The 17,656-nt window shown below is 39.5% G+C and overlaps 1 protein-coding gene across 1 annotated transcript in view; it reads left to right on the plus strand.

Moving 5' to 3' along the window:
- Positions 1-17,656, plus strand: part of LOC143406348 (cytosolic beta-glucosidase) — a 106,994-nt gene that overhangs the window by 29,596 nt on the left and 59,742 nt on the right. Inside the window, exon 2 of the mRNA XM_076865074.2 lies at positions 8,954-9,181. Within this exon, the coding sequence (XP_076721189.2) occupies positions 8,954-9,181 (228 nt within the window). The remainder of the gene's footprint in view (positions 1-8,953; positions 9,182-17,656) is intronic.

Below are 17,656 nucleotides of genomic sequence, written 5' to 3' on the forward strand. Positions count from 1 at the left end.
TTTTCATAGACCATTCTTGCTACTGGAGAGACAAATGAAATCAATAAAATTTGGGCCTTGCCTCAATGGAGCTCAAAGTAAAGAAGGGCAAAGATACATTTATAAATAGTTCTAGCTCTGTGTGTTATTGTTCAGTAGGTGTTGACAGGAGAGTATGGTTATGGTGGGGAGTTCAAAATGCCCCTGAAAAGATGTCACTTGCTAATTTAATTTTGGGAATTTGAAGGAAGAATGTACAATGTAAACATACATATAATCTACTCCTTTTTATTTTTTACTATACCTGATTTCCTTTGTGCGTCTAGATCTCAAAGGATAGTGTCATAGCAATAGAGAAAGTGACATGATGTCATTGGTAATGATGTCTTATAAACAAGGAGGCTGGGGGTCCCACAGACCCACTCATATAAGCCGAGATACTGATTCTTAATCACAGGCAAGTGGGCAAATACTGTTGTTTAGAGTGTTTTCTACATGTGTGCTCTACTGAAAGACTAGGCCACAGAGAGACGAAAAAACAAAAAACTGGTCATAACTGCTCACGTTTTATGCACAAAACATAGTGCTCAACTCATTGAGTCTAAGGGAGAGAAGAGAACTAATGCTCAGCACCTACTATTTGCCATATGCAATTTTGCTTTGGCCCTTTTGATTTTTGTTAGACGTCTATGAAGTACTCTATATTAAATTCCCACTTTATATACAGAGAAGTCACATGAATTTTAAGGGATAGAGATAAGATATAAACTCATCTGTGTGCCAATCTAGAGCCTCTGCAACTTCCATAATATTTTGCAAACTTGGAAGTCATAAATATATGATAAAATATTAATATTTTACATTTTTGTGGGAATCCCTTCTATAACCTAATAGGATGAATATTCTAGAAAAATTTTATCTTTTTCTAAATTACTAAAATGAAATATATGATCTTATCATTTCTGGTCAAAAATATTGCAATATTGTTAAACAGTGTTTGGGCCCCAAGTGCCCTCTTTTCTGTTACCATCAGCACTGCACTGAATTATGAGTTTGTTTTTCTTCTTATTGGGTCTATTGTGAAAACTCTTACTCATATTTTAACACCTGCCTTAAAATGCTTTCCTTTCGTCGAAACTACCCAACTTCCAGTGATCATGATTATTCTCAAATGCTTATTTGTTGATTTCTCATTGTGTTTTTACATGATCTTTTTTTCCTTTTAGCTATACATGACAGTAGAATGCATATTGACATATTATACATACATGAGTATAACTTCCTAACTTGTGGTTGTACTTAATGTGGCATTACAACACTCATGTATTCATATATGAACGCAGGAAAGTTATGTCTGGTTCTTTCTACTGTCTTTCCTATTCCCATCCCCCTTCCGCCATTCATTTACCTTTGCCTAATCTATTGAACTTCTTCCCTCTCCCTCCTTATTGTGTGATAACATCTACATATCAGAGAGAACATTCGACCTTTGGTTTTGTGGGATTGGCTTATTTCACTTAGCATGATAGTCTCCAGTTCCATCTATTTACCAGCAAATGCCATAATTTCATTCTTCTTTGTGACTGAGTAATATTCCATTGTCTATATATACACCAAATTTTTTTTATCCATTTGTATTTTGAAGGGCACCTAGGTTGGTTCCACAGTTTAACTATTTTGAATGGAGCTGCTATAAATACTGAAGTGGCTGAGTCACCATAGTATGCTGATTTTAAATCCTTTGGGTATATACCAAGGAATGGGATAACTGGGTCAAATTGTGGTTCTATTCCAAGTTTTCTGAGGAATCCCCATACTGGTTTCCAGAGTGGTTGTATCAATTTGCAGTCCCATAAGCAATGCATGAGGGTATCTTTTCCCCTACATCGTCACCAACATTTATTGTTACTTGTATTCTTGATGATTGCCATGACCGCAGTGAGATGGAATCTCAATGTAGTTTTAATCTGTGTTTCTGTAATCGCTAGAGATGTTCAACATTTTCTCATATCCCATTCTGTAGGCTCTCTGTTCATGCTTTTGATTGTTTCTTTCACTGTGAAGAAGCATTTTAGTTTGATACTGTCCCATTTATTGATTCTTGATTTTACTGCTTATGCTTTAAGGAGTCTTGTTGAGCGAGTAGATTATTAAACCAACATGATGGAGATTTGGGCCTACTTTTTCTTCTAGTAGGTGCAAGGTCTCCAGTAAAATGCCTAGGTCCTTGACCCACTTTGATTTGATTTCTGTGCAGGGTGTGAGAGAGGGGTTTAATTTAATTTTATTACATATGGATTTCCAGATCTCCCAGCACCGTTTGTTGAAGAGGCTATATTTTCTCCAATGTATGTTTATGGTGCCTTTGTCTAGTATGAGATTATGTATTTATGTGGGTTTGTCTCTGTGTCTTCTATTCTGTACCATGGGTCCTCATGTCTGTTTTGGTGCCATTATCATGCTGTTTTTGTTACTATAGGATACAACTCTTATCCTGGTGTTGTCTAAATAGTTAAATAATAAATATTTAGGCTGTGAGAACTTTAAAGGAAAGTTGGAGTGAAACACTGAGTTTCCCGGACTGAAACACTAATTCATGAAGCAAGATTATAAATTTTTTTTTAAAGATTTGCCTAAATTGTAAGTAACAGACTTCAAGAAGCTTAATCCATTGATATTGGTATGGGTAGGACTGGCATATCCTGTTTTGATGGTCATTGTCATCAGCTCTTGGGAAGCTTCTCAATCATTATGTGTCTTAGATTTCTTGTATGAGTATTTGGAACAATAGTCATACATCTTCTAAGGCCTATTCTGAGGGAATATGGCCTAGTTGAATTGGGCTGTTGGGGTAGGATTGGGAGAGAGATAACGCTGAACAAACGGCCTTTACTGTGAACAATTAAATGTGCTACAAATTTGTTCGGTTGGACAATGATGAAATAATATTTTCATTTTCGTGAGCAGTATACACAGGATAACCACATTCTCATTACATGTTCAGAATCCCCTCCAACATTGTCTCCCCGTGCCCAGAGGTATCCATGCCAACGAACTTCATATTTATCAATCACCTGGCTGTTCTTTGTGGCTTTGCCACTTGAGATGGTACCACCAAACAATTCAACATTTAGTGTTACATGTTTTGGAGACACCGTAAGGACGGAACTGCATCATGTACATACTCTACAACTTGCTTTCCCCCTTCTCAATATTAAATAGTGGGGAAATTTGTGCAGGTTGATCTGTGTAGAAGTAGTTGACTCCTTCTTACTCCTGTGGAAGCTCTCCTTGTATGGATATTCTGTAGTTTATTTATTGTCTGGACAAGAAAAGTCTGGGTTGCTTCCAGTGGCTTTCTCTCTCTTGTTTATTTCACTTTGTTTTTTTGCTGTCGCAGTCAAGGCTATGTATGGCTCCCGGTCCACATTTGTAAAAACAGAGCATGTGGTGGCACATGAATTTTGGGTTTGGGTACACGATGTGCTTCTGAGTTTTACTAGACGTTTCCACGTTGCTCCCCACCAGCACTGTCTATGCATTCCTGCTGAGCAGCAATCTCTCCAGTGCTTCATATTGCACAACTTTTAAATTTGTGCCAACTGTGTGGGTGTAGAATTGTATCTCATTGCGGTTTTCATTTGCATTTCCCAGATTTTTAATGATCTCTTACATTTTTAAAAATGTTTACTGAATGTTTGTTTTTCCTTCTGTGAAGGAACTGTTAACATCTTTGGTCCATTTTTTTTCCTGAAGTCTTTTTGGTTTTTTAATTGAAATTTCAAAATATAATTATCGATACATCAATTTCTTGCAGTTGTATCAGTTTTTTGCTTCATGTATTTTGAAATTCTCTGTTCTTTTGGTTAATTTACCCTCTTGAAGTTATGAAAAGAATTTATTCCTGGAGATATTTTGTCCTAAAATCTACATGGATATTTATGTGGCTAGTCTAGTTTTCCAAGCTACTGATAGGTTTATTTTTTTTTCCCATCTTGTCACTTTAATCTTCCTGTGTCTTTCCACTTAAATGTCTTGTAGGTAATACATAATTGAGCCTTGCATTTGTATTCAATCTGATAATTGCTGCCTTTCACTTGGGTTGTTTAGACTTGTTTCCATTCAATGATATTATTGACGCGGTCAGGTTTAAATCGTAACATCTTGCTATTTGTTTTTACTTGGCTCATCTGTCTTTTATTCTCTTTTCTGACTTTCTCAGATTATGTTTTATGATTCCATTACGTACAGTTTGCTAGCTTATTAGCTATAATTCCTTGTTTTGTTATCCCAGTGTTTCCTTCAGAAATTTATAGTGTACATCTTTTAACATGTCATTGCCAAGTGATATCGTACCACTTCACATACAACCTAAGACTCTTGACAACAACCTACGTCTCTTTCTCCTTTCCCAGGCTTTATGCTAGTGTTGATGTACCATTCATACCTATGCAGGTGAGAACCCTTATCCCCCCTTCTCAGGACAAAAGCCTGCACCTCTACCTGCTCATGCTGCTAAACCACGCTTTCATTTTGTTTTCTGGATTACCAAAGTTCCTGTCAGATTAATGATGCCCTAAAAATGTATTTCTTTATTTCATCCAGGATTAATACTTGTTTTGAGGATGGCTCAGAGTACAGGATTAACCCGGAAATGGCAGTCTTCTGCATCATAAACAACTATTGTACTTTAGAATGTGGGGATAATTGGAATTAGAGAAAATTCCTAAAAAAACAAATGAGTTATTAATATTATTAACTCAGCAATATTTGTGCTGAAGTACTCTGAGTGCTGGCAGGGATATATGCTTATCAAAATATCAATTATACTTGTTTATTTTCAATTCAAAGCTCAGTTTCTCATTGCAATAATGTTTAGACATGTTTTGTTTAATAAGCGTCTGTGGAGAACAAGTTAGTCCACATAAGTAATCCTGCTAAGTAATATTTATTTCTTAAAATAGTCAAAACTGGCTTTCATCAAGTTGAGGGACTCTTTCTAACATAGATAGACTATGTTTTGCACTTCTGAGGAGTATGGCATCAGTTGGCTCTTTCTTCATTGCTCGAGTTTTATTATAAAGAGCAGCATGATCACGTGGAAGGACTTGAACTTGTAAGATCTGGACATGAATCTTGGCACTATTACTACCCAACAGTGTGCTCTTAGGCAAGTTACGTATCAGCAATATGGTGAAGCAGCTTATGCTGGCTCATGAGAGGCTATTGTTAAGTTTCTTATACTTTAATGAGCTGATTCTTAAACACAGTAATTTAAAAAAATTAAACAATATAGATGCATAAATAAAGAATTTAAATTAAAAACTAAGTTAAGCCAGGTGTAGTAGTGCATACCTGCAATTCCAGCTACTCAGGAAGCTGAGGCAGGAGTATCTCAAATTCAAGACCAGCCTGGTCCACTTAGTGAGACACTATCTTAAAATACAAAAGTGCTGGGATGTAGCTCAGTGGTAGCACACCCTTTCCCTCCTTGGGTTCATTCCGAATAACCAAAACCAAAAGCTACTCCTCATCTTTCTGCCTTCGGTCCTATCACATTGGTTGTTGGAACTTGGCCATAGCTGCCAATTATACCACAGATATTGGTAAATGCTGAAAGTCAGTGTTTGATTTATTATTTTGTTTGTGGTCAGGACCTGAGAAAGCCTTAACAACTGTGATGGTTTAGATGTGAAATGTCCCCCAAAATCTCATGCATGAGACAATGCAGGAAGGTTCAGGGTGAAATGATTAGATGATGAGCTTTGTAACCACGAATAGGTAACTGTAGGCAGGTAGGTGCGGCTGGAAGAAGTAGGTCACTAGGAGTGTGCCTTTAAGGTTTCTATTTTGTCCCGGGTGAGTAGAACTCTCTCTGCTTTCTGATTGCCATGTCCTGAGATGCTTTCCACGGCCATACTCTTCTGCTTTGCTATTCTGTCTCAAATTGGAGCTAGAGGAATGGAGTCAGCTGTCTATAGACTGAGACCTCTGAAACCCTGAGCACTAAATAAACTTTTCCTTCTTATTTAAAATCGTTCTTGTCAGGTCTTTTGGTCACAGTGGCAAAAAATTGACTAAAACAAAAGTGCAGATTAAACTTGTGTGGCTGTTGCATTGTGAGTAGCACAAAAACTGAGGAAATATTCTTTCAGTATTTGAAAATTGTTATATGATTTTGTAAAGAAGTGGCTCACATCACTGGTGAACAAGTCAAGTTCTGGTACATCTTTGTTATTTTCCTTTCAGATGAATTTCAAATACCAATGGTTAAGCAAAATATCAACCAACTGTCATTTATAAACTACATGTTTTTTAGTTTGCAACTGCACAGTGACCACAGATGTAAAAATTAAAAGACCATTCTATGAAAATCAATTGACTACATGGAATTTACAGCAAGGAACATTGCATATTTTATTATTTATAAACTGTGTCTCTCCTTTAGTAAGATCGACAGTAAGCACATCTACATGTCTATGTGTTTTTTTTAACATATAGCCAGTAGTTAAATATTTACTAGCATACCACTGCTTAAATTCTCTGAGATTAAGTGCCTTCATTTATTAAATCAATTATTCAAAACTGTGAGCACCATACTTGAAAAAATCATATTTTCATGTTTGTATCTGTCTCATTCTGGAAAGTACAATACATTTTAACTAGTGCAGAGTTCTTTGTGTAGATCTTAGTATCCTTCCTTGAGATCAGTGCTCATTTTGCTTTTATTAGAGCTCCCCCTTTTAGTGGCTTCTCCTGTTTCCTCGTGGTTCTCACCCACAGATGCTACTACTACTACTACTACTAGTACCACCACCACCACCACCACTAGTACTACTACTACTACTACTACAAGTACCACCACCACCACCACCATCACCACCACTACTACTACTACTACTACTACAAATACCACCACCACCACCACCACTACTACTACTACTACTACTACAAATACCACCACCACCACCACCACCACTACTACTACTACTACTACTACTACTACTACTTTTTTTGTATCCTCCCCCTCCTCTTCTCCTCCTCCTCTTCTTCCTCCTCCTTCTCCTCCTCTATGGATTGAACCCAGAGGTACTCATTACTGAACTATATCCCCAGCCTTTTCATTATATTTTGAGACAGAGTCTCTCTAGGTTTCCCCGTCTGCCCTTGAACTTGAGCGCTTCCTGCCTCAGCCTCCCAGGGTAGCTGAGATTACTGCCTGTGCCACCATCCTTGGCTCACTCCCATAACTTCTTACCTTGTATGCCGTCCTTTTCTTGGGCTGGTGACGGTATCTGATCCTGTTGGAACTGTGCGTGCAGTATGAGTACGAGATGCTCATTGAGGACCTGAGGATGGCTTTTGTTTTCTCCAGCCGTAAACTCTTCACTTATATCACATTAGGATGGGATAGTCTAGGCTTATAAAAAGGACTGTGGATAATCAGTAAACAGTCTCCCATGTGCCTTCCACCTGGTCTCAGGAATGAAACACGGAAGATGCCACTGAACACCACTTGTGCTCTTCCCTGGTTCCTCATGCCCCATTTTTTCCCTGAGGACAACCCCTAACCTGAGTTTTTCGTCCCAGGAACGTTGCTGTACTTTGGTTTCCTAGGTATATGCTCGGAAAATACATAGGTCACTTTATATTTCCTTAAACATAAAAACATGATTAAAATAATGCATATATTTTTTTAAAAAACAAATGAATAGACTATATTTCAGGTCAGTTTTGGACTCTACCTCACAATTGAGTGAATGCCCTTCCCTGCTTTCTGTAAAGGTAAGGGCCATGACACTGGTTGTTTTGCAATTGCCTCTTATGTAAGATCCCCAGGAACTGCAGGCACAATGTAGTTCACCCTGGCATCTCTTGTACTAGGCATAGTGCTTGATACAAAACATACATGGGATTAATGGAAGTACAAATGATGAATTTCAGATACCAATATCATATCAACAGTGGAAATGAGTGACTTCCCACAGATAAGAGATTGGACCATTATAGGCTCCACTGTCAGATAACAGGAGGACAGGGTTGTGTTTATTAGGTTTTTTTTGTTGTTGTTGTTGCTGTGACAAAATACCTGAGAAAATCAACCTAAAGGAGGAAAAAATTAGTTTGGTTCATGGTTTCCGAAATTTCAGCCCATGTTCACTTTACCCTGTTGCTTTGGACATGGAGTGCCTGGAGGAGCACAGGAGTTCACTTCAAGGCATTCAGGAAGCAGAAAGAGAGAGGGAGAAATGGGAGGGGAAGAGGGAGGGAGAGAGAGAGAAAAGAAGGGACTGGGGAGAAGACACAGTCCCCAAGGACATGCTCCCAAGGATTTACACTCTTCCACCAGGTCCCACTTACTGCAGTTTCCACCACTTCTCAAATAGTCTGTTCAGCTCTGAATTCATTAGTCCATTGGTGAAGTGAGGGCCCTTACAGTCCAATCACTTCCCAAAGGCTCCATCTCTGAACACTGCTGCACTGGGGACTCTGTCTTTAACACATGAGCCTTTGGGAGAAAGTCCATTTCCAGACCATAATAGATTCAAGTGTGAAAGGCCAGACATAAGGTCCCAAGACTATGTGGTGTGCCAGGACAGGGTGTGTCAGTCATAGCAGGGAGGAATGTTCATGCGGAGGAGACGATGTTTTGGACTCAGACATTCATAAGTTGGATCCCACCTCTGTTTACCAGCCAAGAGATCTTCAGATAATGAGCCATGAAAGCTGGCTATGCAGAGGTACTAATGCAGTAATTTTTTATTTGCCACGAGGCAGCTTCAAGGATCAAGGACAGCTAAACACGTAACCCACTCACACGTGTTATTTTTAAAGGCATATTTTAAAGTCATAAATATGGCACATTGAGCTAATGAGGTGTGTTCTTTCGGTGACAAATATTTACATTCCACATATGCCTCTCCATGTCAAGAGTGTAACTGTTGCATTTTCTTTTTTTTTTTTTTTTTCTCAGGAGGCTGGGATGCAGATGGAAGAGGCCCTTGTGTCTGGGACACATTCACCCATCAGGGAGGAGGAAGAGTTTTCAAGAACCAGACTGGCGATGTAGCTTGTGGCAGCTACACTCTGTGGGAGGAAGATCTGAAATGTATCAAACAGCTTGGATTGACTCATTACCGCTTCTCTCTTTCCTGGTCACGTCTGTTACCTGATGGGACGACAGGTTTCATCAACCAGAAAGGCAAGTGTTTCTTAAAAATAGAAGGTTGCAGCTTTAATTCAAGGTTATTGCTGCAGCCTGGCATAATTAATCCAGTATGCTATTCTGCAGTATAGCTTTGAAATTGCAAGTTTTCAGAGTGATTATAGGCTAAATTTTTGGAAATGGTTTTGCATGAGCTTTCTCAGTAATATTTTGGTTTTCCTTCACTGTTGAGCTCTTTCTTGGGGGAAGGAGGTTGAAATAAGCATTTTACTTATGTAAGATGTTATCCGAGTGTTAACCTGAAGGTGAATTTTGAAAAGTTGTTGTATTAAACTATTTTCAGTTACATAGCCCTGTGAGAAGTTATGAGAAGCCCTGAAGAACCTACGATGATTCTGAGCATGTTAATTGAAGCTGAATTAGTGGAACTAATTAACCAGCATAGGAATTAGTATCAAGGGCCCAGGAGTCCATTTATTGTTATGAAGTACCAGCTACATCACTTACGATGGGTACAAGTATCTCTTGGGCACCCCTTAGTGCCTCAGTTTCCCCAAGAGTAGAAAAGAACACTCTTACAGTTTGCACTTTATAGAGAGTTGTTGGAAGAGTAAATGAAAAAATAGATTGCAAAGTACTTAACACACATAAACATTAAATAAATGTTAGCTTTTATTTTTATTATGCCTTGTAATTAAAAGGATCATTCCCTGTCTTAGTGAATGCCTATTGTTTATTAGGCATTTCTAGACTCGTTTTTCTCGAATTCTCACAACCAATAAGAAAGGTATAATGATATCTGACAGAGATGTGTGTCCAATTGACATTTTGGGGAAGTGGTAGATTTGAATCTAAGCTCTGGCTAAGCCCCTTCCACCTACCAGGACCGGAAAATAATGACCCGAGGGCCAAATCTGGTTTGCCACCTGTTTTCTTAAATAAAGTTGTATTGGAACAGGGCCATGCCCATTCATTACACATCGTCTATGGTTGCTTTCTCACTCTGATGGCAGGATTGAGTAGTTGTGGCAGAGACCATATGGCCCGCGAAGCCTAAAGTCTTTACTCTCTGGTCCTTTATAGGAAAAGTTTGCCAACCCCTGCATTACAACATATGGCTTCTTAATAATGATCCTTTATTACTACTTCCTCCTGGAAAAGATTTTGCATTGCTCATCGGCTGAGACTGGGGGAACAAGTGAGGGGCCACCAGTGAAAGTTTAACAAGAGGCTCTGAATGCAGGGTAGGAAGGTGGATGGCTCAAGGGGAGGGCACCTTGGTGGCCCACACTTCCCACACCTGCACCTTCGCTGACCGCCTGGGATTCTTTATGAGCTAGTTGTGAGATCCCCCCACACAACTACCCACACGATGACAAATCCTAGGTGGCCGTGAGCACCTGCAGTGCTCATTTCGTGTAAGAAGGCATGATCTCCTCATGGGACATGGAGCCACTGCTTATGGGCCCATATGAAGCTCTGGCCTTTGTGCAGCCTCCCCCAAATAGGGACAGTGCAGGGTAAGCAGGCCCATTGCTTGGTTCTGAAGACACCGGCCCCTCAATGATTGCCATTGGTTGAATGTGTACTTTCCTGACATCCGTGGTTCATTTTGTTTTTGACTTTGAACAGGTGGTAATTTGTTGTTCCTTTAAAAGGTGAACTCATCATTGTCTGCCTTCCTAATTCAACATCTATATGTTCCCTTTTCTTCGGTACTACTGTACCCCAAGGTCTAAAGAACAAAAGGTAATCTTTGGATCCTCTCATTTCTTTGTTTCCAGTATCTAATTGGCTGCCAAACAAGGTCCATTCTCCTTGTGCCCATTTATTCTCTCCCCTCCTAACTCCCCCTCTGCCCTGGATTAGGCTTTTTGATGTACCCCGATGGGTCTACCGACTTTCCCTCTGTTTGTTCTTTGATTCTTCCTACTGCCATTTTCCTAAAGCTTGGTCTAAGTCATATTAGTCTGGATCATTTCTTTCTGAAAAAAGGCAAAATTTTCAGCCATCTCAAACCTCAATATCCAGTCTACTTCTTTCTATATCATATCAAGTTCTATTAGACTTAGTCTTCGCCCACTCCCAAAGCTTTGCAAGCTGTTTCCCCTCGCCTGTGTCCCATGTGACTCCCCCACATCATCTCCCTAGCACACAGCCCAATCCTTATTTAACATACTTTGCACTTTTCTGCTTTCATAGGACTTTGTTGACACTCTTCCTTCTGCCTGGAATGGCCTTTCCCTGACCCCCAGCTGCACCCCCTGAAGGCCTACCTTGCTGCTTAGGCCTAAAAGCCTAGCACAAATACTTCAACTCTAAAGTCTTCTTCTGTTCCAAGCCACAAGAAAAAAAAAATATATATATGTATATACACACATATATATATATATATATATATGTAAATTTTTTTCTGTTCCCATAACACTTTGCAAAGCTGTTAAGGTATTTGTCACACTCTTCATTGTTACCATTTTTATATCCACTGTTTGTTTCTCAGTACCTTGAATTTATTTCCATTCATCCAAAGTGTCTACTGTGCATCAGAGACTGTGCTAGGTGCTCACAATGCAGATCTAAGGGAATCCCTTGAGTTGCTTCCAGTGTACTGTGCAGATAATTCTGCCCTGCACACTCCTATAACTTAGTCCAGTGCCTTACAATGAGGAATTCAATAAATGGTTACTAAATTTAATTGAATTAGGTCAATAGCAATGATAAAAATCACAACTGAGGAATTTTTGCTTTTTATTGAACATGTAGGATGTATAGCTCACTGTGCCAAATATTGTACTTACTTTGGCAAATTTAATGCTCATAAGTGCCCTCTGAGTAAAGAGCCTCTCAAAACAGAGGGAACAATGTTAACGTGGGTGTAGGCTGAATGTAAAACTTCCAAGATGACAAATTTAGTTAGGACTGAGATCAACCTATGTCTGTCTAACATCAAAACTCAGCGTTCAGCTTAGAGTTCATTTACAGGCTCATCAAAGCACTTGGTGCTCTCTTTCCCTGTTGGTAAAAGGAAATGGACACTCTGTGTCACTAAGGTTCTTTCCACTGGTTCTAGGAGTCTGTTTTCCTATGCCCTCATTTGGATGGTAAACAACAAAATATTCCTACTACCACTTAACTGCTGCTAGTACTACTCCCTCTAATCACAATTCCCATCAATATGGTATACTGGTCCACAATCCCACAATTCCTTATGTGAAATTCTAAATTCTAAAAGGTTCCAAGGATTTTTCTGAAGTTAAATTAGTACCACCAGCTGACCTAAAAATGGATGTAAAAAATGTTTTTTTATAACCTTATTTTATTCTATTTCATGAGAATATTTATATATTTTGCTGCAGAAATATTAAGGAATATTGATTAATTTTAATATATGCTATATGCTCTGTGTTTCTTTTTTAAAATAAAAAAAAATTCTAAACACCTTTCTTTCCAAAATTTTTAGATGAAGGATTATAGACTTCTCCCAATATGTCAACATAGCAAGCTTTTTAGAGCCAAGTTAAGATATACAGAAGTCTATGGGGGCACACTGTAGGTCACCAGTCTAACAGTGGGGAAGCAGAAAAACTGGGGCAGGAAGGTGGTGGAGGTGTGGCGCTGGACTCCTTGGAGTCACCCGGACAACACAGGGAAGTCACTCATGCCAAGCTCACGCGGCCGGCACGTGTCTGCAGAATCAAGCTTTTTGCATTTGGCCCCAGCTTTTGTAAAGCCACAGTTGATTAATATTACAGACTTTTCCCTGAACAAGAGGGCACTGGAGGTGTTTCCAGGAGGCAGAATTTCAATAAGCAGTTGCTCATTCTTGTGCAGTGATCTGTTGAAGCGATTGGAACTGTTTTAACTCAGGAAGGCCATCGTTTGTTTTTTTTCCATTTAAACATTTTCTCAAAAAGCGTGGAAAGAATCAGAAAATCCCTGTCCTTGTCCTTTTCAAGGAATCCTCACCCCCATTCTGCATGGCTGTGACTACCCAGTTTAAAGCTTGGTTATGGGACACTTGGAACCTTATAAAATTCTATGTCCCCAAACTGGAAGAATATCTTACAAAGTGGAATTGTTACATAGCCTTTCTCTTTCAAATGTCAAGTTTTCAAGGCTTAACAAGAAGAGATTGAGCTGGCAACTCAAATCACATATTTCTGTATTTCTCAACTGTCCAAGTACATTTTCATTTCTGCCGTGAAAGTAAGTTTCAGGTGATTAGTAGGAGACCCAAGTATTGGAATGGAAAAAAAGACAAAAGGGAATATTTATGTAGAATTTCTTGTTCATGTTAAAATTTAAAATAGAAGAGCACTTCGTGGGAATGATTTAATTAACTAAACAAACATGAACCTCATATTCTATGTTGAACCCTATATTAGGCTGAATAATGATCTCCTTAAACATGTCCTTGTCTTGAATATTAGGAGCTGAGAATATATTAGATTAACTGGTAAAAGGAACCCTACAGATTAAATTAAGGATCTCAAGATGACATGACCCTGGGTCATCTGTGTGGTCCCATTGTGATCACAGGGGCCCCTTACAAGAGGGAGGCAAGAGGATTAGTGCCAGGGAGAGGAGATAAGAAGACTGAAGCAGAGGACTGAGGGGAGAAATGAGGATGAAGTTGGAAGTATGGGCCCCGAGGGAGAGCATTCAGGGGGCCTCCCCATCCTGGAAAAGGCAAGGAAGTGGATTCTCCTCTACAGCCTCCAGAAGGAGCTGCTACATCGTGATTTCAACCCACAGAGAATTACTTGGAATTCTCACCTTCAGAGCTGTTAAATGATGAATTTGTGGTGGTTTGGGCCGCTTAAGTTTTTGGTAACTTGTTACAGCAGCAATAGCTAACTAATACAGGCAGTGTGACAAGAGAACCTATTAAAGAAATTAATTGGTCAGAATTGTGTGAGAGGTGTGAACCAAAGTGAGCTATGTGTATTTGACATGTTGGGAACAAGATCAAAATGAATTCTTGTTACAGTATTTATAGTTTTGTTGCTGTTGTTGTTGTTTTAATCTGGAAGCACCATCTTTGCAAGACCCAGTCACCTCCTTTTAGAAGGTATTCGCACCTTTCTTTGTACTCTATAATTCTGCTCCACTCCCAGACACACTTGATAGGACAGAGGGAAGACTTCATCCCCTGTGATATCTGACTCCTGTGACCTTGTTGAAAACGCTGAGTTTCCCCCGTAGTTTTCCTCTCTCCACGGTGTTTGCAATGCAGACACTGAGGGTCGGAGTTGGTTGGTGGAGGGTACCAGGGCTTTTGCAGATGGTGTGGCCATTTTGAGACCACAGAAAATTGGGCACATGCAGAATATTGGTTCTGAAAGAAGGAGGGCAATGGAGCAAGTGCAAGGAGAGACCATTTCCCCCGCTGGAGAAGACATAGGATTTCTCAGCTTCAAACTTCAATTCCCTTGATCCCAGCTGTAGTTATTTATTTCTTTACTTTTCTGTTGTTGGGTGTCTGATAAGTCCCTGTCATTTCAAATAATACCCACCATACTTCACCTCCACCTCCCAACTGCCCCCAGTACTTGATATTTTAGTTAGTCTGGGCTGGCTTAATTTTCTTATATTTAGAGAATTTTAACTCAAATATACTTCATATTTTCAAAGGCCAAACAAGCACAAGTGGGCTGAATAAAGCAGAGACTGTGTTATTGGCTATGAAAGGTTACAGAAGTTCTAATTCTTAAAATCACCAACCCTGTTCTAAATATCCAGAAGCAAGAGCAGGATCCAAATGACCCCCTAAAGTTTCAAGATCTCTAGATTGGTAATCGATGATCAGTGCAAAATTCACGCTTATTCAGAGAATTAGTTGTCGTCACTGAATTGTATCTGTTTGATAAATAAAGCTGAATGTCTATTGACAATTTGGCCTCATTCACCAAGGCAGTCCTGAGGTGGTTCTGTGGAAATTCCCTTTCACAGATGAGGAAACTTAGGTGTAGGGTGGCTGAGTGATTTATCCTGATCCTTTGACTAAATTGTATGAGAGTGTGGCTCGGCCATTAAAAACCCCACTCCACTACCTCATGGAAAAATTTCATTACCTGTTGAATAAACTGTACTAATCAGAAATAAAGTTGCTCAGATCTGGGGTATTAGATATTAATTATGCAAGACTCTGTTACTTGAACAATTGATTTATTTTCAACACAACTCATGATTTTCATGTTGTTTGAATTACATTAATTGACCATCATGAATGATCCCTCCTAAAGGAAAAATAGAAAAGACCTGGTAATGTGATCAGGTCTGTGGTAGGCGGATATTAAGCTTAGAGAAACTGTCACATTTTCTGGCTCCGGAACATTAGTAAACATGAAAAGTGTTATATTGTATACAGTCTTTGTAGTGAGACAAATTGGGATTAAATGTTGGTGGTTCCATTTGACAACACTGAGACTCTGAACATCAGTTTTCTCATAAATTTAATAGTAATAAAAGTATCCATCTCTTGGACTTAGTGCTAGGATAAAGCAAAAACATGACATCTGGGACATATAGCATGGATTCAGTAAGGGAAAGCTAATATTTTTTGTTTAAAGCCATTGAACAGAGTTGACTAGAAAAACTTGCATTAACAATACCAAGATAATTCCATCATATCAGTTTTGATATTCCCATTTACAAATGAGGAAATGTGGGCTCCCAGGGGCACAGAGATAGGTTCCTTAAATGCTTTCATCAAGAGAGAAAAGAAAAGCTTTATAAATTTTGGTGAGTGTGTTAGTTTTCTATTGCTACTGCTCTGAACGACCAGAAACATTGCTACTTACATATGTTACCTTAGACTTCTGTGGGTCAGGCGTCTGACCCAGGTCTCTCCAAGGCTGAAATCCAGGTGCCAGCAAGGCTACATTTACTTCTGAAGCCTATGTGGGAGAGTTGGGTCTTGGTTCATTCCTGTGGTTGTAGGTCCTTGGGGACTCTCACCTGAGGACCACTGCAGCTTCTAGAGGCCACCTGCATTTCTTGGCTCAGTGGTCTCCTTTCTTCATCTTCCAAGCCAGCAATGGCAGGTTGAATCCCTCTCAAGCTACCATCCTCTCTTCTCTTGTTGGTTCATATCTCTGACCGACTTCTATTCCTAGGATTGATGTGGTTATATGGGGTCCTCCTGAACAAGCTAGAGACATCTTCCCATCTCCAGGTCCTTACCTTAGTCACATTAGCAAAATCTCTTTTTACTGCGTAAGATAATATATTCATTCACTCCGTGGTTTAGGGCACAGGCATCTTTGGGAGGAGACGGAGTTATTCTGCTTACTAAGTGAGAAATAGCATAGAAATGCATCTCCCAAATATGCAGTTGTGGTGCATGATTCACACAGTGTTCCAGTTTGCTAAATAATGAGATATTGTTAATGATATCACTTAGGCAGAGAGCCAGCATGAGACTGTGTATAACGTGGCTTCTGGTGACCTTGCTAACCTCTCCCCAACTTTTACTTCTGGTGGGCTAAACGTTCACCTTATACTGAACTTACTGCCGGAAAAGAGTCATACTCTTCTAAGAGAATGACAAATGATGACCAGACAAAATAGCTATAATTCTATATGAAAATAAAACTCTGACCTATGTAAGAAACACCAGAAGCGAAATCACATCTCTGAAGCCATCAGCCCAGGATAGTCAGGACTTGGTCAGCAGCTTGTGTGTTTGTTTGTCCCACCATCACCGCCCTGCTTCCCACTCAGTCCCACTCAGAGGAAGCCAAATACGTTCCCAAACCAACCACGCGGGGCACCCTGCTTCTGTTTAGCCTTCCTCCTGCTTCCTTGTACCAGTAACCAGTAACCTGAAGACTTCTCCTTTAAAAACAAAGCAACAAACTCTATACAGCTTTTCTTTTCTTTCTTCTCCTCCCTGCCACTTCTTCTTCTTTTTGTACTTGGAATTGAACCCAAGATGCTTAACGGCTGAGCCGCATCCCCAATCCTTTTTAAATTTTTTTACTTAGAGACAGGGTCTCACTGAGTAGCTTAGTGCCTTGCTAAGTTGGGGAGGCTAGTTTTGAACTTGAGATCCTCCTGCCTCAGCCCCAAGCTGCTGGGATTGCAGGTGCACTATTTTCCTCTTTTGTGTTGGCCTTTGAGTCCCTCCAATTGCAGGTGATGGTTGCTGACTCCCCAGCTATAGAAAACTAAATATCCTATTTTTCTCATTTGGGTGTTTTTATTTCTACATCTCTTTGGTCTCTGGCACATTCCTTTCCCCCTTTTCTCTTCCTGTATCACTTCTGTGGGTGATTTATAGTCACCTTTTTAGTATTGGCTTGGTTGTCACTAATGACAATAACGATAAAAATTATTTCTAGAATAATAGCTCACCTGTAGTAGGTCCTTACCAGATGCTAAGAACTGTTCTAAGCATGTTCAATTTATCCACTCATGCAACTGTCATCATAACTCATTGAAATGGGTTTCTATTATTAATTATACTTCACAGAGGGGTAAGATAATTCAGAGAGATCAAGTAACTTG

The sequence above is a fragment of the Callospermophilus lateralis genome, chromosome 8 (genome assembly GCF_048772815.1).
Source record: "Callospermophilus lateralis isolate mCalLat2 chromosome 8, mCalLat2.hap1, whole genome shotgun sequence".
Lineage (NCBI taxonomy): Eukaryota > Metazoa > Chordata > Mammalia > Rodentia > Sciuridae > Callospermophilus > Callospermophilus lateralis.